The sequence below is a fragment of the Phyllostomus discolor genome, chromosome 1 (genome assembly GCF_004126475.2).
Source record: "Phyllostomus discolor isolate MPI-MPIP mPhyDis1 chromosome 1, mPhyDis1.pri.v3, whole genome shotgun sequence".
Taxonomy (NCBI): Eukaryota; Metazoa; Chordata; class Mammalia; order Chiroptera; family Phyllostomidae; genus Phyllostomus; species Phyllostomus discolor.
The window spans coordinates 97,794,470-97,815,275 of record NC_040903.2 but is presented as its reverse complement, the minus strand read 5'-3'; the positions used below and the strand labels follow the sequence as shown (position 1 = coordinate 97,815,275).

Below are 20,806 nucleotides of genomic sequence, written 5' to 3'. Positions count from 1 at the left end.
GTATAAAATATGTCCCATATTCACTTTTCTCTTTTAAATTGTTCATATATTTTTTGTTTTAAAATTCTATAGCTATTAAATCTATAGCTGTACAAAAAATTGTATAGTTGAATATCTGTGCTTATTTTACAATGAAAAATTTCCATTTACAATGAAAATAGATATTGGGATATCTGACCTTATAAGTATTCATTTGAAAGGACACTTAAATGAGGTATGAAAATGCCAAGTAGCAGCTAATAAATCTTTGTGAGCACCTTGTTTAATGCAATTTTTAAATGCATTGATTACTCATATATATAAACACAGAATAGATAACATGTGAAGACACTTCAGTAGTCTTATGTAAAATGTTATTCTTTTGTGCATATAATTGAATACTGCTAAGTATTACCTCTTTTATAGACTAAATAATCTCCACACATTATTTTAATGGGATTAAGTGACCTTATTATCTTTTTCAAAGTAAAGCATTATTGAATAAAAGGAAAAGAGGACATGCTTGTTTCAATGCATACACTTATTTGCATGACAGCATGAACATGAGTACATGGCCTCGGACTGGAGGTGCCAAGGTGGCAAATGCTATATGACGACTAATACTTGTTTAAAGTCCAGTCCATTTCATTGATTCCCTGCACTGACCCCTCAGTAAAGCACCTTGCATTGTCCCAGGAAACACCAGCTGTACTGGCCACTGGCTGCATCTCTCCCTGACCTCTTTCTCCACCCCACTTCTCCCTTCTCCTTTTCTTCCTCTTTTTCCTTTTCAGCCTGTTTCTATTTGCTGTTGCCATGTCTCCTGCCATTTATTTTCTCTCCATTTCTTATACCTTTTCCTCTTTTTCTTTCATTATCAAGTATTAGTGTTGTATTTCTCATACTTATAAATACCAATGATGCTCATATCTATGATTCATTAAATGCTTTCATGTGCTTGACATTGTGCTCAGCTTTTTACCATATAATTAAATTTGGTAGTGTTTGGGATTCTAATTTGGTCTAAATGTTTGTGCTCCCTCCAAATTCATACGCTGAAGTCTAACCAACAAGGTGATGGTATATATTAGTTAGGGCCCTTGGGAACTGATTATGTCAAGAGGGCAGAGCCCTCATGAGTGGGATTAGTGTCCTTATAAAAGGGACCCCAAAGGGATCTCTCACCCTTCCACCATGCGAGGACACAGAGAGAGGGTGCATATCATACATGAGAGAGCAGACTCTCACCAGACGCCAAAACTGCTGGGGCCTTGATCTTAAGCTTTCTGTCCTGCAGATTATGAAGAGCAAATTGCTGTTGTTTATACAGCAGCCCAAACAGACCAAAATAGATTCAGTAGAGTTTGGTGTGTGATTTCATTAAAATTATGCTCTTGAAACTTTGAAATTAGAGTAAAATTAATAGACAAAAGAATTTAGATTAGGAAAGGTAGATTTAAAAACTCAAGTTGTGTGTATATATGTGCCTGTGTATACTTTTAACAAAAAATATACTTTCTCTATACTTTTTCATGTTGTTTTAGATGTTGTATTAAAAATTGAACAAATATATAATATTTCAGGTATAAGTATTTATTTAAAGAGAGTTGAAAATAAAATATTAAAATTTAATTTCCTGTAAATTTCTTTAATGAATTGTTATTCTTTGAATATTCTGGCCATATTATTTTCTTTGCATTAGACTGCCAACCAGAAATAAATAGTACTTCATAACAACCTCAGCAGATAGTTAGAAGTACCTAAAAATTGCCCTTTTGGATTATTAACTTCTATATTAGATTATTTTATAAGAGGTTGGTTGCATTAGACTGAATCAAAACTAGGTTGATCTTTCTAATAACTACAAGTTGCAAGGTTTGCTTTGCTCAGCTCTTTCAAAAAGAATAAAAATATGCAGAACCATTTTCATTGTAATTGCAGGAATCAAATTAGCTTTGCCTTATAGATTCAAAAAGAATTAAAATTTTTAAAATAATTTACACTTTGAGTCATAAGAACCCTGAGCCAAGTGCAAAAAAAAAGTGAAGTAAAACATTTTTCAGGCTTCAGGTAAAGTATAATAAAAACAAAGACACCTTAGAGAGCTTATCAGATTTCTTGAACATAAAGTCGTACTTTTTTTTTCTTTTGGGAGCTTACAGTGTTCTGGGGAGTGGTAGACCAGACAAATAGCCAGAGACAAGATCACGAAGAACTAGGTGAATAATACTAGAGTATTAAACTTATCTTGAATTTGTAAGAAACCAATGAAACATGATCTGATTTTATTTTATAAAGATTTGTTTGGCTGCAATATAAAGCATATATTAAGAGAAAAAATCTGAAGGAAAATGCTTTTAAAAGTTTATTACAGTGATTCAGGAGAAAAAAAATATGGTGGTCTGGAGTAAACACGGGTAGTTAAAGTAGACAGGAAGGGACACCTCTGAAGAATATTTTGGAAGAGAACTTCTTGAACGTAAGATGGATGAAGGAGGAAAGAAAGCAAAGAACTCCTAGGGTCTTCATTAAGAGATTCTTTGACAAGGATACTTCTTGCTGGCACAGGGAATCAAAAAAAAAGTTACAAGGTGTCAAGTTGTATTTGGAATATGGTGAGATCATGATGCACGAGGGCTATCTACATGCACATCCCTACTAGACAGTTTGACATATGGAATAGACTTTGTTCAAAGAAATGCATATATTTTACTAATGAAATGAATGAGAAGTACAGTAGTGACACTATCTTTCATAATTTTGGTTTGTTGAGTTGTAACTTGTATTATTAATACTAGTTTAATTTCAAGTCAACTTAGTTCTTAAACCTCTGGCATTATTAGGACCTGTGTAATGTTCATGACATATTAGAAAATAGTTTTAAATAGGTCACTTGAAATATTAATAAATATTAATTAGAATTAATATTGTTAATAATTATGTAACCAATGGAAGTTGCAAGGTTAAAGAGAAAGTGGAGGGTAAAGAATGTATGTTAATTCCTCACAATTTTATTTAGAAAAATGTTATCTAATTGTGACAAATCAAGAAATGGAGGAAATAAAATTTTAAAATATTGTTCTAACTTCAAAAATTAATAAAAACATAAATAAGAGTGTTTATAAAGGGGACCAAGGTGAGGAGAGAAAAATATTTTCACTTTAGCTTTATGTACTTCTATGCTTTGTGTGAGGATATTTTAAAACACCACATCTGTAAAATATTATCTAGTTTTAAAATAGTTGGTATTAATATTATTTGATATTGCAAAGTTTATTATATAATAGAAAAAAGCTGAGTACAAAAACTATATAAGCATTATGATAAAAACTACATAAGATTACCGTAATAGCCAACATGCAAGTAATTCATATGAAAGTACACAGAACATGGTTGTATACCTTTTTTTAATAAAATTTATTTTTATTTCTTAGTTCCTAGTTTATTTAAATGCAAATTTCAAATACATACTTAAAAATCAGCTGTAAACAAAATTAGACTTGAAGACTACTTAGGATCCTAGCACTATTTATTGTTTTATGAAAATATATTTTTTAATTAGTTCTCTTTCCTTAGCCTTTGGTTTTGGCCTTCTGTTTTCTTGATTAGGTCTCTCTTGATAATGAATGTCAGGAAAATAACTCAGTCTACCAAATTCCTATATTTCTCAAATATAGGAATTTGTGAAAAGACTTCCTGAATGACTCATGAAACCAAAGGCAAACTGAAGTTGGGGCCTGAGGACAAATGTCATTAACAATGAAGATGACAGTAATTTTTAGTCTCTATACTCATTTCTGCTGTTCTTTGATTTTTTTTTTTGTTCTCTCCTCCCAACCCCTTCTTTCTCTTTCTGCTTGAGACCAATGTTCATTATCCTGTGCTACTATAAACTTGACCCACTGTAGCTCTCAGACTTAACCAATTTTTATCCAAGCACCACAAGAAAGATCAACTTGTTTTCAAAGATCAAGAAGTTTTCATACTTCTTGTACCATAATTACCAGTAAAGGTCTCTAGCCTAGCTTGCTTGGGAAGAGCACCCACTCTCTGTAATCCATGAACTGTGATAGAGTGATCATATTGCACTACCCAGCAGCTCTAGCCAGAGCTATGTGACTGAAATGGAAGAATGTGGAGTTACCAGGAAGGTATGCATGTGTGAAGGGAGCAATGAGGCATGCTGGTTAGAAAACATGGGTGTTTGCTATTATTTGAAAGAGTAATGCATTCATTTAAAGACTCTTTGTGTTCTTGGCTCTCTCACTAGCACTATTTATAGCTTTTAGCAACCTGTCTGTTCCAACTCATATCACCTCATACTTGTTTGAATGTCTCAAAATAATCTCACTTTTTAATACGTTCAATATATTCTGTTTATCTTTCTACTCAGTTCATCCTGCTTCTTGATCTCCCACTCACTCCTATTTCCAATTAAACCCACTTCTCCTACAGTGTTCTCTGTATTAGAAATGCTGCCACCATCCAGCCTTCCAGCTAGCTCAGAGTAGAAACCTGGGAGTTGCTCTTGACTTTTACCCTTTTTTTAACCTACCTATACAATAAATTACTGGCTCTTTAAATCTAGCTCTTTGGTTGAATCCGGAAAGTATATAGGACTGAATTACATTTGCCTAAAACCCTTCTTCTAGACTACTGCTTTATGTAGACTCCCTTACTCCTGTATATTTCTTGCCTTTATTTTCTTCTCCATATAGCAGCCAGAATGTTATTGGCTAAATATGGAAACATACTTAAAACATTTTCATGGTTTCCCACTGAACTTAACATAAAATCAATGCTTAGCAGAGCCTACAATCATCATATGTCAATATTCCTCTTGCTCTCTAAATTCTAGTCACACTGTACTTTTTTCAGTTTCTCACACAAAAAAAGAAAGAAAACCATACACTTAGCCCCACCCCCACCCCCTGAACCTTCTTCAATGTCTCTCTCGCACAGTCCCCTGCCCACTGCCTTGTCCATGTCCTTGTCCTGTAGGTTTAACATTAAGGACCTTTTCCTCAGTAAGGCACACTCGGTCATCACATATAATGGGCATCCTTCATGTTAGTCTCTTTCCTAGGCACTCATTGTTTCGCTGTATATCACTTACCAAAATTTGTAATTTTATACTTGTTGGTTTCCTTATTGGAAGCCTATCCCCTGTATGAACTATAAGCAGGGAAACAGCAAAGAAACATCTTTTCACCACTCCCTGTGTAACAAGGGCATTGGATTTAGCGTTCTAGACAGACCACTCACTCTTGAGAAAGCTGGCACCTCTTCTCCAGCTGCACTGCTGAGTTGTGTCTTCCTCAGGACCTAGGCTCTAAGATGGCTCACAGTGAACAATTAGCCAAACATTTTATAGAAATAGTTGTGTTTGTAAATATAAAATATATAAAATACAACACATTAAACAAAATTAAAAAATATTGTATTTCTAATTAAACGGAGAAAAAATGAAATCATAGTTTAATTTACATACTTAAATGTACTATAATTATTGACAGATGAATTAATAAATTATAGATACACATTAAATATTTTTGGAATCTATTAAGTCCGGCTTTAAATGCCTTTGCCTAACAATTGTTCAAAGGATCAATAAACCTACAACCAAAGCAACTAAGTAATTCTTCTAGTCACCTATAATCCCTTTACATTTTGTTTTATTAGAATCTGCTCTTCAGATATATTTGAGGTTGTATTTTTTTTTGTTTGCTTATGAGTGTGCTGAAGGAAATTTGAAGGACAATGTATTTTATGGCATTCAGAATTTCTTGAGTTGACAGTGAAGTTTGATCTGTGTGGACAATTTGTCCAGTGAAGTTTGATTCATGACATTGTTTTTTTCTAGCTGATTGTTAACCTGTAATGCTGTGCTGACTTTGCATGTCTGTAGTAATCTTCTCTTGTCTCCCATATATTTGTGTTTCCGTAATGCTGTCATCAGCATACTGCTGTTAATGAATGACGAAGTGCCTTGAAGATTTTTGTGTTACACCGTTTATTGTAAGAATTTTTATATACATTAAAACTAAATCAGTTCAATAAAATTAAATGCTCACAGTCCCCTGAAATGAATCTTTTCTTCAAAAAGGGAATCTCATTTTAATCACAGTGATAAAGTGGGCAGGGTATAATATCCTGACCTTCCTGATGAAAATATCAAACAAAAAAGCTAGAGGATTCTTTGCTATACTTGTAAGATGTCAATCTCATTATTGTAGGCACAGTTCTGTTTTTTGTAATACAGATTTTTTACAGGAAAAAATTTTAAGGTTGAATTAAAGTTCATTGGTTATTGTATTGGTCATCCTATATGGCTCTCTTAGAAATTCCTAATATTGTATTTAATATTATAAATACATGGTAATATTGTGATAACCATGTTTAAACTCAGCTTTTTCCAAGTTGATTCAGTATGTATATTTTTGAGGTTTAAAAAAGGCAATAAGCAACATCCTTCTTTGCCCTCCTAAATTCAGAACTAATTATAAAATAGAATATTCAGAGAGATTGAATTATAATATAATACAATACAAATCCAGATTGGAATGCAGCCATATAAGCTTCCAATACAGTCTTCTATGAACTGAAGTGACCCACTGGAGTTGCTGACACAGGTACATTTTCATTCTCTCCCACATGGCAGGTCTGTGAGTTTATGTCTGGGCAAGCTGAGATTTCAGGCTATAGACAGGCCATGCCAGTAAAGAAGCAGAATGTGTTTGTTTATCCCCAGGTCACCTTCCAGTTTATAGATAAAGAGGAGTGAGTGAGTGGTAGGGAAAGAAACCTGAAGTGTACGTCTAGCAGAACTCCCCTCATGAAAATATGGGCCTGGGGAATGAAGCATCCCCTCACTAATAGAAAGTGTGTTCTATAGACTAGGATGATGCTTGTAATGGATTCTTTGGGACTGGATGTATCAAAATATTCTCTTGGTCCCTATTTCCTATAGAAGACATGTCTACATTCATTTTCCCCCAGTTACCTTCACTGGATAAATCACTTCATTAAATTTTCACCCACAATATAAAATTTAGCCAAGAGTGAGAAAGAAGGACATAAGCTGCTTATGAAAAAGAATCCTAATCCATGAAAATATTTCTCACTTGATATTATAGCATCATGTCCTTAGACATGTTTTTTTAATTTATTTTTCAATCCCCTCACTTTTGTCTCTTTGCATTTTTTCTTCTGTTTTCTTTTAAGACATTTGTGCAGCTTAGAATTACTAGAATAACCCCATAGTTAATATATAGCTCCAAGTGCACTCTTACTTAAACACCATACAAATGCCAGAAATTTTACTGGACTCATCATGTCACCAATATTCAATTCCCTGTAGCAAGTGCTTTTGCAGTGTGTCGAGTTCACCAGCTGGTCTCCAGTAAATCCTCTCAAACCTGGTGCATAATCTCTCATACACCTACTTCCTCATTTCATGAAAGTCTCAAGTGTCTAGAACATACCAAACACTACAATAGACAATGTGGAAGCAATTTGTCTCCGAATAGACATCATCCTTGCTATAAGGAACTTACATACTAGTGTAGAAGACAGAGAACATATAGACAAACAGCCAAATAAAAGAAATAATTGTCAGTTGAAATGAAAGATACTTAGTAAAAAAGAAGTTAAGAGAAAAATTACCTGGAGATAACACTCTAGTTCAGAAAGAGTATTAAGGCAGAAGCACTTATTATGAAGAACATTCCAGATGCAGGCTATGGCATATTAAAATGTTTAAGTGCAAAAAGTTTAGGTCAACTCAAGGAACTGAAAGAAGATGACTAATAGTCACTTTTGCAAGGGAAAGACTGGTATGAAATGGAATTATAATAAATAAGGACTAAGGAGAGGCAGGGACTGTATATCATGGTAAATAAAGGTGTACTTTTTATTATATATAAACCAGAACTGTTCAGTAGAAATATACAGCAAGCGGCAAATGGTAGTTATTTGTGTAATTATTTCAAATGCATTTTATTTAACTTAAATATGCAAAATGGCATCATTTAAGATGCAATACATATAAAATTATCCATAAAATATTTTATTAATGAGTTTTTTTTCTACATACATTTTCAAAATCCAGTGTGTTTTTTATACTTAACAACACATTTTAATTTGGACTAGCTGCAATTCAGGTGCTCATTTTGCCATATGTGGCTATGGGCTGCTGTATTGGAATGGGATACTATTAACAGGTTTTAAGCCAGAGAATGTGATTCAAATCACTTGTTCAGGTTGCTTTCCTGTTATTTACAGAGAAGATGGAGTTTATAAATTACAGGTAAAGACAAGAAAACCAGTTAGGAAGCTGTGTAATTTCCTTTGGCTACTGTTTAAAAGTAGCACTAATAAGGCCGACTTAAAACAACAAAGATGTATTTCCTCATGGTCCTGGAGCCTAGAAGCCTGAAATCAAGGTGTTCCCATGATTATGGTCCTTCTGAAATCCTCAGGGAAGGATCCTTCATGGCCTCTTCCAGCAGCTGGTGGTTGCTGGCAATCCTTGTCCTTGTTTTAACTTTTAGATACATCAGTCTGATTTCTGTCTCTGTCTTCAGATGGACTTCTCTTGGCATATCTGTGTTGCTGTGCCCAAATATCCCTCTTTTTTTAATCACTTTTTTATTGTTGTTCAAGTACAGTTGTCTCCATTGTCCCCTTCCACTCCCCCCACCCCAGTCATCCCTACCTCCCACCCTTGATTCTACTACCCCCCTTTGGCTTTGTCCATATGTCCTTTATACATGTTCCTTGATGGCCCTTCTCCTTTTCTTCTCCTGTTATTCCTCTCCCTGCTCCCTTCTGGTTACTCTCAATCTGTTCTTTATTTTGATGTCTCTGGTTATATTTTGTTTGCTTGTTTGTTTTGCGGATTAGATTCCACTTACAGGTGAGATCATATGGCATTTGTCTTTCACTACCTGGCTTATTTCACTTAGCATAATTCTCTCCTGATTCATCCATGTTGTTGTGAAGGGTAGGAGCTCTTTCTTCCTTTCTGCTGCACAGTTTTCCATTGTGTAAATGTACCATAGTTTTTTGACCTGCTCATTTACTGATGGGTACTTAGGCTGTTTCCAAAACTTGGCTATTGTAAATTGTGCTGCTATGAACATTGAAGTACATAGGTTCTTGGCCTGAAACTAGAAACTAACCTCAAGGTAAAAATTCAAAGACACTCAAATTCATGGAGATTGAATAGAAGGCTATTAAACAATGAATGGGGTAATAATGAGATCAAGGAAGAAATCAAAAAGTTTCTGGAAACAAATGAAAATGAATACACAACAGTCCAAAACTCATGAGACACAGCAAAGGCAGTCCTGAGAGGGAAGTTCATAGTGACACATGCCTTCCTAAAATAGCTAGAAACATTTCAAATAAACAACCTAAACCTACATTTACAAAAACTGGAGGAACAACAACAAACAAACCCAGAGTAAGTAGAAGGAAGGAAATAACCATGATTAGAGCAAAATTAAATGACATAGAGACCAAATATCCCTCTTCTTATAAAGGCAACATTTATATTGGATTTGTGATTTATTCTAAGCCAGCATAACCACATCTTAACTTGATTACAGTTGCAAATCCTATTTCTTAATAAGGTCACATTGCTAAGTTCCAGGTAGATAAGAATTTAAGAGGGACTTGATTCCACCCAGTACAGAGGCTATTGGAGTGAAAGCTGGTGGTGGCTTGCATACACCCAGCATGCATTTGTGCTCTATTCCCCTGTTCGCCCATGGGTAGTGGATCTAGATAGTGGTGGTAGACACAAAAGGAAGACGTAGTTGTGATGTAAATTAGAAAAGATGACTTGAATTCTGGAGAGGCCAAGGCCCAAATATGGGTGATATTTGTCTCTTCTTTAAATTTTTAATTTATTTTTCAATATGTTCACATACAGTAATTATAGTAGTTTCAGGCATACAGCATAGTGATTAGGCATTATATAACTTGAGAAGTGATGGGTGACATTTCTCAATTACGGCTTCTGTCATGCTTTTCCTGATCAGTCACTTAATGCTTACTCTTTTAACTCAGGAAATTCATATCCTGGCTTCTAAAGGCTCTATCTCAGAGACATCTCTTTCATGTCCCTCTTTGTGGGGACTTTCTTAATTAGCTTCACCTTACTGAAAAGAGTATTAAATTAGAGAAAATGAATTATTCTGTCATAAGCACTAATGAAATCAAATATATATGATTAATGTTATTATACATAGTACAGTGTGCTCTTTGGAAAAAAAAAAATTGGGAATCCAAAACAGTAATGTTAGAATTTAAATGGAATGCATCATTCAGTTATTGTTGGAGAAAAGAGTTCATGTTTTACATCTAAAATACTGCATTCAGTTATCTGGGTACAATTATCTCCAATAACTTCAATCTGAAAAAATAGAAAAATTCATAATTTACATTTTAATTTCTTTCTTTCTTAAATGAAGTGACATAAGCTCCTCTTAAAAACAGGTATATTTTCAGTTTCTATAATCTCTTATGGATAATGAGTTCCATTGATTTAACATGTTGTGTATGTCCTCTTTTTCTTTTATTTCAATTGTTGTTCAAGTATAGTTTTCTGCATTTTACTCCCATCCCAGTCTACACCCTCCAGGCCTCCCCCCTCCCCCCTCCCCCCCCCCACCGTTTCTACCTGTCCTTATTGTTGTCCATGTTTCCTTTATACTTGTTCCTGTAAACCCTTTCCCTTTTCCCCTAAAATCCCCTCCCCTCCTGCTCTGGTCACTGTCAGCCTGTTCTCTATTTCAGTGTCTTTGGTTATATTTTGCTTGTTTGTTTGTTTTGTTGTTTAGGTTCCTGTTAAAGGTGAGATCATATGGTATTTGTCTTTCACCACCTGGCTTATTTCACTTAGCATAATGCTTTCCAGTTCCATCCATGCTGTCACAAAAGGTAGGAGCTCCTTTTTTTCTTAAAAAAAAAAAATCATCTCCAGTCCTGTCTCAAAGTGGTGGGCTGTAGAGGATGTCAGGCATTTTCCTAATTCAGGTATCATAGTTTATACGGACGTAAGTTATCTAGATGCTTGTTTTATTGATTTACTGAGAATTTCTCCAGAGCCAAGTCCTCCACCGCAAACATCTGTTACCTAGAATGAAGCACAATACTGACCAGTGGAGCTATTTAAGTATATAGCTAATACTAACACTTCTTATTTAAATTCCAATAAACATTGTTGAAATTGAGTAAATAGTGGATTTTTTGTATTATTCTCCCTATATATTTTTTTGTTTTATGTTAGCAATTATCCATAACAAAAAATTAAGAAAATAGCATTGATCCATTTTAATATCCAAGAAACTTTATGGTATATGGAAGGAGTTCTGATTTGTTTGGCCACTGTTGCTCTTGTTTATAACTGTTCTGGTATCTGCAGTGCTCTGCACTCAGGCAGAAGTGCTGTGATCCCTGTGCTACTGCCTTTTCATTCCTGAACTCATCTTCGGACTCGACGTCATTAAGCAATCCCAGTTACTTTTCCTTTAGTTTTTCTTCTGTTTTTAAGTAATCTTTTACTGTTAACACTAAAGTCCCTTATGTGTTCAAATTCTTTATGAGCCATTAATTTTTTAGTTTAAATTTGACTCAGAACACTTTGTGAATTCTCTCGTGTTGAATTATATTACTTTTTAATTTTTAAAATTAGCTCTTCTCCTCTTTCACAGTGTTAGTCTTTCAATACTATCTTTCTTTCCATAAACATAACCATTAGATTCATGATTTAGGACCTGAGTTTACAATTATACTATTTTACCTCATCTTTGTGTTGTTTTTTTCACATTTATAAGATAGTCCTTTTATGCTGATTTAAATCTACTTTTTTTGAGCAACTGCCATTTGCATGTTTTGGATAACAACCCAGATGCTTTTGTTTTTCTTCCCTTTCAGCCTCAGTGTACCCATATGTTTTCATATAGTAGTGTTTTAATTACTATTACATATTTTTCCTGTATCAGATTCCTATTAATTTTATTAATTCATAAGACTGCATTTTATTTTATTATAGTTTCTATAGCTAAACTGGTGCAAGTAAGCCCTCAAGTTCTAATTTTAAAAGTTCATCTTGTAGGTGAATTTCACAACTTCTGTGTAGGCAATTAAAATAGTAATTTAAGATAAACTGGAGTTATAGCTTGGGACTACTGATTATTTTCCTTTCAGGTTGGTTTACTGCACTTAATTATCCATGCATACATTTTTAAACAGCTCTAGTAGATGATAATAGGTGTGAATATCTAAAGTAAAAACAAATCATGTTGTTTAATAAAATGCTAGAATTTTAAATATTGTTCATAATTATTTTTGTTACTCAAGAGCTTGTCTAATAATGTAAATAAACACAAATATAGTCTAAAATAAGAATAAATAATTCTAACAGTTTAGGCAGAATATATTTTTATATTTCTCTGCTTAATCACATCATCACTATCAAAATGATTTCACACCTATTCTAAGCACACATATGTTTTATTAATCTTAAGTGAGAAAAAAGGAGTGCTTTGTCAAATATTGATACTTTCACTGTATGGAAAGGAAACTTAAAGACAATGAAATATTTTATCCAGGCTGTAAATTTACTTGTCAATTGTACCTACCAGAAGTTGAGTTGTTTCAGTTCTACCCTATCCCTCTGTGAGAGGTTAGACGAAGTAGTTATAATGTTTTCTTACATTAAACAACACTGACAGACAACCACATTAAATCACCTTGTAAATCAATTAGTGGTCAAGAAAAAAAAAGATTGATATACTTCAACTGTTTCCCTTCTCCATGTTGCTTCCCTTTTTGTTGTCTTTCTTATATATAAGGTAAAATGAAGCATTATAAATAATTCTGTTGTAATTTGTTAAAATATTTTATAGCTTTATTTGTAAAGTAATATTTCAAAATATTTTTTTTCTTACATAAGAAATAAAAATTATCTGCAATCCCACCAACCAGTCATAGTTATTTTTATGGTATATTTTCTATTTGATTATTTATAATACTCCTTACTATATGTTACATTTATCAATCCATAGATATCCATTTAACAGAAATGCAAGAGATCCACAGATAATTATCTCCCAATAGATATATATTTTTCTATTTAATCCTTTAATTCTATGTTATAAAAATTTATTATGAACTGTCATATATTTTCTTCCTACTATTGCATTAAATAAAATATTTAACTCTTATTTATGTGTACTAAGTTTATTGGAACCATAATTTACTCTCCACATTTTTTAAAATTTTAAATGTTGTATTATTATTTTCTTATTTAACTATATTTTATTGATCATGCCATTACAGTTGTCCCATTTTCCCCCCTTCGTCCCCTCCACCATGCACACCCTCTCCCACCCGCATTCCCCCCCTTTAGTTCATGTCCATGTGTCATAAGTTCTTAAGCTTCTACATTTCCCATACTATTCTTTCCCTCCCCCTGTCTATTTTCTACCTATCACCTATGCTACTTATTCTCTACAACTTTTCCCCCTCTCTCCTCCTCCTACTCCCCTGTTGCTAACCCTCCATGTGATGTCCATTTCTGTGGTTCTGTTCCTGTTCTAGTTGTTTGCTTAGTTTGTTTTTGTTTTTGTTTAGGTGTGGTTGTTAATAACTGTGAGTTTGTTGTCATTTTACTATACATGTTTTTATCTTCTTTTTCTTAGATAAGTTCCTTTAACATTTCATATACTAAGGGCTTGGTGATGATGATCTCCTTTAACTTGACCTTATGTGAGAAGCACTTTATCTGCCCTTCCATTCTAAATGAAAGCTTTGCTGGATAGAGCAATCTTGGTTGTAGGTCCTTGCCTTTCATGACTTGGAATACTTCTTTCCAGCCCCTTCTTGCCTATAAGTTCTCTTTTGAGAAATCAGCTGATAGTCTAATGGAACTTCTTTGTAGGTAACTGTCTCCTTATCTCTTGCTGCTTCTAAGATTCTCTCCTTCATTTTAATCTTGGATAATGTAATTATGATATGCCTTAGTGTGTTCCTCCTTAGGTCCAACTGCTTTGGGACTCTCTGAGCTTCTTGGATTTCCTGGAAGTCTATTTCCTTTGCCAGATTGGGGAAGTTCTCCTTCATTATTTGTTCAAATAACTTTTCCACTTGTTGCTCTTCCTCTTCTCCTTCTGATACCCCTATAATTCGGATGTTGGAATGTTTCAAGATGTCCTGGAGGTTCCTAAACCTCTCCCAATTTCTTTGAATTCTTGTTTCTTCCTTCTTTTCTGTTCAGTTGTTTCTTTCTTCCTTTTGGTCTACTCCATTGATTGAGTCCCAGTTTCCTTCCCATCACTATTGGTTCCCTGTACATTTTCCTTTATTTCACTTAGTGTAGCCTTCATTTTTTCATCTAATTTGTGACAAAATTCAATTAATTCTATGAGTATCCTAATTACCAGTGTTTTGAACTGTGCATCTGATAGGCTGGTTACCTCTGTCGTTTAATTGCATTTTTTCCAAAGCTTTGAACTGTTCTCTTGTTTGGGTCATTTTTTTTTGTCTGAACAGGCCTGTTACATAGTGAGGGGTGGAGCCTTAGGTGTTCACCAGGGCGGGGCAACCCAGTCACTGGGTTGTGACACTGTATGTTCGGGAGGAGTCCAAGAGGGAACAATGGCACTTGTTCCACTCTCTGCCAGATTTCAGTCACTTCACCCACTTCCCCCAAGCAAATTAGGCCCTTCTGATGCTGATTCCCATGTGGGTGGGTTTTTGTACACTCTAGCACCCTGTGGGTCTCTCCAACGAACTCTCCTGTGATTCTGGGAGGCCCCTCCACAATCTGCCTCCTCACTGGGTCTGCCAGCTACCTCTTTGCATGACTCCACCCCTCCTACTGGTCTGGATGAATGTGTTTACTTTAACTCCTTGGTTGTCGGACTTCCATGCATTTCAATTTTCTGTCAGTACTGGTTGTTTTTTGTTTCTAAATTGTTGCTGTCCTTCTTTTGGTTGTGCAAGGAGGAACAGTGTGTCTACTTATGCCTCCATCTTGGCCGGAAGTCTACTCTCCACATTTTAAATTGGCATATAAGTACATATATAGTTAGTAATTAAAATATGGCATATTTGTTGCTGTGGAAATGTTTGCAAAAGGGAATAGTAATGAATTGTGTTAGAAATGTTTGTATTCTTTTTGTAATTTTTGAAGGTAACTATCCTTGACTTAGGGTTTTTTTTTGTTTTGTTTTGCTTTGATTAGAATATTGGTTAATGAAGTTTTTGAATATTTCATTTACATTTGTTTGAATGTCATAAGTCTTAGGCCCATGAGTTGGAATTTACCAGCCCTCTCCAACTGCTATCCTCACAGTGGAAGCCCTTGAAAATAGAAATGTGAGCTGAAGCATAAGGAAGCATTTGCTCTCTGTTCTTCCCACCCTTATTAGGTCATGATCTCTAATTCATACACAGACATTTGTGCATATATACCTACAGATTTACAACAAAGCTTATTACTTTTCTGAAACTTAAGACTCCAACCTATTTCAAAAGTAAATAAAGTTTTCTAAACAACCCTTGAATGATATCAAATGTTATTGCTTCCTTTACCTCTTATTATTGATAGTTCTCTTTTCTTTCCCTACCCCCAGTCTAAACAGACAACTTATGTCCCACTTTAATTTAGTTTGGAAAATGCAGCCATGTTTTCACTTATCCTTTTCAAACAATTAATACCTTACCTCACTCGCATTACATCTTCCTGAATTATCTAATACCCATTTCATTTTTGTCTGAATAGCAGCACGAGAAATTTGTGATAGGAAAGATAGTAGGTATGAGACATTAATGGTATATGAAGCATTTTCTGTATTTCAATAATTCAAAATAAGTTATGTTTACCAAAATTATGTAGTTACTTTGTTAAACAACTTAGATAATGCAAATCTCTGGCAGATTTGAGGGAAATGCCATGGGTTGGTGAGGGAAGGTGGGAAAAGGGGGAGGGAAAGAGAAAGATGAGTTTTATGTAATTGGAGTTCTTGATAGTAAGATTCTTCATGAGCACTGTTTCTTCCTAGAAAAACATGAATTAAATTACTTTTTTCCCATTAAGATCTTATACAATTATTTTATTAAGCATACAAAAGAAAATAAATTCTTACTTAAAGTAAGTTAAGGAAAAAAGAAGGTCTAATGGAATGACATGGACTTCTATGGAAACTTTCTCAAGTTAGATTTTCTAAACTGTATTGCCATCCTTGAAAATGGGCAGTGATAGTAATAAAAATTCAGAGACACGATGTGGTCATGTGAGTACAGCACTCCTAGCTGTACCTGGCGCACAATGGAAACATGACATAATATTTAAGCTCAAGATCACCTTTTATTTTAAGTGAAACATTTAAGAATAAGAAATTATTTTTTATTAAGTTCAAAGAAAATTTACCATAAGTATTTCAATATTAATGTTCTGGCGAAGAGGTTTTTCCTGTTTAAAAAATTTTAATACATATTATTTTATAACTAGGTAAGGGAAGTAATGCATTTGAAATGTGAAATCTCTAGCTTCCTTCATGCATTACTTCCTTTACCTAGTTGTAAAATGATGGATTAGTGTCAAACTCTTTGAAGTGGAGATTCCTAACTGTGAGATTCCAGGAGAGAATTAAGAAGAAAAAAAAACTCCTAAATAACATTCTCTGAGTGGTATTATTTGTTGAAAATGTAAATGCTCTGAAACAAGAGCAGTAAAATCCTATAGAAAACAACTAATCAGAAGCATGGCATAAACACTTAGTCTTGGATTTAAGCAAACCATGTGTCTCTAGAATTCAACTGTGGTTCTGACTTAATGGTTTTTGTATCAGAAGAAAGGATTGCAAAGGTGGGGTAATTTTGACTTGAAAATTAAAGTTCTGAATATTTAAGTTGATATGCAAAGAGCCAGCAGAGAAAAGTATGCACACAAGAGTATCATGAGTTGTACACTAATCAAATCTTAATAAATGGGGAATATTAGTATAGAAGTGATGACTCACTAATAATGTGTTTTTTGTTTGTTGGTTTTCATTTTGCAGGAAAAGGTAAAGCACTTACAGAAGGCTTTTGCTTCAAGAGTAGATAAATCCACACAGACTGAAGTTCTAGGCTATGATGTAAGTAGGTATATAAAACCATTTTATATTCTTTATTGGTGTTTGAACTTCCATAGCTTATTTGCCTCTGCTGCTACTGTGTCCATGCATTGATTTAGTAGAATTTAGCAGTGCGCCATTCATCTTTTGCTCTTAAATAATCCTCAAATACCTTCTGGAATTGGAAAAGATAATTACAGCTACTGACTAGCATATCAATGTCTTATTTTTTTAATACTAACATCACTAATACAGTCTTTTGAATTAGTGAATTTGCAGACATGTGGATAATACATATTACAATAGTAGGACAATTTATTTCAAAGAAAGTACAAATTTATTTATTAACAGCTTAATAAAGTTTTCAGTCACCAAAGCCAAGCACGTCATTTTTACAATCTGGCACATAAAAAGAAACAACTTAGCAGAGAAATTTATAATAATATTTTAGGTCTTGGGCTTTAGTGCAGGCTGCAGAAAATAATTTAATTGAAAGCTAGCATTTTTTTCTTAGTGTGAAATACTGAACTGTCAAAATAAGATTGTAAAACATCTTTGAATACAAGATTGCTTCTAGTAACACTAGATAATTTTGGATAGCTTTGATTCAAATACCTGTCCTTCCTTAAATGCAGGTAAGAAATTTTCATTTTGCCTGAGTTTATGACTAAACTTCATTGTTATGAAAAATAGAGGAGTTATTGTCTTTATCTTGTAGGTAACATCTGTGAGAACTCTCCTATTTGAAAACATTTATTATAGAATTTTTAGCACTTTATTAACAAATATAAATAGAATTGAAGTAATTTTAAGTTGTTTTATGAATGTGTGTAATGAAAATGTGTTTATTTTCATGTCTTCATTATAATAGTAAGTATGAATATTACTTTTGTATTTCCTTGCAAAGAAAATTAATATATTTAATATAAATCTACTGGTCTCTCTTAGGAAATAAACCAAAGTTTTGAATTCCAGTGCAAATTGTTCTTCAATATTTATATGCAGTACTTTTTAGTTTAAAAAAACATTAAAATCTGTGCTTTTATTTTCAATTTTTGCTACATTCATTTTAATGTTTTCTAGATACCTAAATATTCTAGATATCAATATTGTGATATAATATTTATTAACTACCAGTGTTATATATTATTCAAATGATGTTAATATTTCATATTTTAAGAAAGAAATTATTTTTATTAAGTTCAAAGGGGATTTACTATATTTCAATATTAATACTTTTGGAGAAATTTTTTCCTATTTAAAGAATTTTAATACATATTATTTGTATTTCATTTTCTAGGGTATAAACCCAGTATGTATTTTATAAATAATAACCTATGTATTTTTAAATCTTGAAGTCAGTGAGTTATCCAATCAGTGAGAAATCCAGAGTTCCCATGAAATCTTATTCCAATGTAACACAGGAAAACAAGTTAATATAGAATCTTCCACCTTCAAAACTATCAATTTTCAAATAAGGTAACTAAGTTTCAGAGAAGTGAAGTCCCTTGTTCACTACCACATGATCTTTATGGCAGTGGTAAAAGTCTAGTCTTTCATTACAAGTAGTGCATTTTTTTAAGCTGATTAAAATCATTAGTCTTATTACAAGCACCATAAATGAGTTGCAGTTGCAGTTTTGTTCAACTGAGGGAACAATTTTTTCTTTTAAAAAGTAAAAAAGTGGTAAAGGTCTAGTCTTTTATTAAATGTAATATATTGAGCAAAAAAAAAAAATAGAGGAAAAAGAAAGAAAAAAACTCCTATAAAAAAGTAACATATTCTTATAAAAGGTGAAAACACTTTTGAATTTGGACAAATATTTCATTTTACCCCATAAGAGAAAATTGTATTTGAGAAAATGAATTCTAAATGTCCAAAGGCCTGAATATAGATACAGAATGTAAGAGACCTGTAGCACTGTTAGGACTGCGGATGGAAGGAGTTGCTAACAAATGAACAGCACCTGCGGGGCACTGACTAAGCTAATGCCCTCCTGTGTGATTTTCCTATTTCTACATAACTTTTCATATTAGTGCTATTTAGTTCTCTAACCAAGTAACTAAAAATCTAAATTAAAGCCATGAACATATGTAATCCTTATTATTAAATCCTCATTGTTAAATACTCACTATTACTAGCATTTTTCATATCTGACAATGAGACCTTAGTGTATTATACTGGATTGAATTATGTTAAAGAAGAATAATTTCTTGGTAGTGAGTCATTCAAGGATCCCCTTGTACAAGTGTCTGTTATTATTGTGGTAGGTGTAAACATGGAATAACAATCTTTGCTAAACAGTTCATGTTCTCATTTCTTAGGGATGTATTCCAAGATACAATCATCAGAATCAGCAAATGTATTACCAAATATATGTATATAGAACTTTACGCTAGTAACTAGAGGTAACTGTAGTAATGAACTTCAGAGCATTTTGTATGGAAAAATCTGGATAGGAAAACATTTAAATAAGTTAAAAATAAGTAAACCATTTTAAAAGTGACAAGTTGTGTGACCATTTGGAATATGTGATTCATCAGCAATGTAATTTTCCATGACTAGAATATATTTTCTATACTTTTCAATATCTATTTATAAATAATTTTTCATATTTTATGTAATAAGAATAATTTATCTTTTAATTATTAATATTTTACTTGTATTTTCTCCAGAAATATAGTTTGACATTATTTAATTTTTCACAAATGTGATATACATATCCACACAGAATATTAAACTTCTTTACAATATACAATATTTGTCAGAAAAAATAATGAAAAATCTTGTAGAAATCTTGCATATTATGGATGATTTCTATACTATCTTCTTCCTTCCTAAAGCTGCCAAATATTAGCTATATATTTTTCTTATTGATCATTACAAATCATGTTTCAGTGATAGGGATGTCAGAATGTAAGAGATACAAGTATGCATTAATATTATTTCCCTGGGAAGATAGCTGTTGCTACACATTCTACTTAAGATAAGACAAAGCATCCCCCCATAAGACATTCATATAATGAAAATTACTAAAATAAATTTTTAAAAATCCACTACAGTGAGTAGGTTCAAAGGTGTGTCCACTAAACCACTCTATCCTGTAACAGATTTATCAGGAGACTTGAAACTATTGTTAATGCACAATGTGCTCTGATTTGTAGTGCATATGCAAGAATTATTTAAAAATAAATTTGGAGTGTCTCAGCAAAGGCCTATAAACACAATAGTTCTTGTGATGAAGGAGATTTGTTAAATAAATGATGAATGTGTCTTAAATAATCAATGCCAATTTAACCTCTTTCACCTTCCCCTGTCAGCACAGGCTTAGTTTATTGAAAGATCAAAGAATAATTTCTTAGGTGTCACTTGTATTATTAAAACAGGATAGAAGATGAATAGATGTAGTCAAGCAGTAATGATGCCACTTACAAGATTGCATTAAGAGGTGGGGAATATTGTTCTGATTACATCAACTATATAAATAGATGCTTCAATATAGCGCATATGCTATCTCTCTGTATTTTATAATTTGAACAACTGCAATTAATATTTTGAGTTAAATAATTGAGAATGAACAGCCAAATACTGCAGTGTAGATTTTATATTCTAACACTGAGAAAATTCGGGTATTTCTATTAATTTAACATCCTCATGGATAACTTTTTTAACTTCCTTGTGATGTTCTGCAGAAG

General features: G+C 33.1%; 1 protein-coding gene across 3 annotated transcripts in view; it reads left to right on the top strand.

Annotated features, from left to right (window-relative positions):
- The window catches only part of CCSER1 (coiled-coil serine rich protein 1), a 1,267,039-nt gene that overhangs the window by 659,342 nt on the left and 586,891 nt on the right, over positions 1 to 20,806 (top strand). For all 3 annotated transcript variants that reach the window (XM_028507411.2, XM_036026429.1, XM_036026432.1), the window contains exon 9: positions 17,055 to 17,132. In XM_028507411.2, coding sequence (XP_028363212.1) covers positions 17,055 to 17,132 — 78 coding nt within the window. The remainder of the gene's footprint in view (positions 1 to 17,054; positions 17,133 to 20,806) is intronic.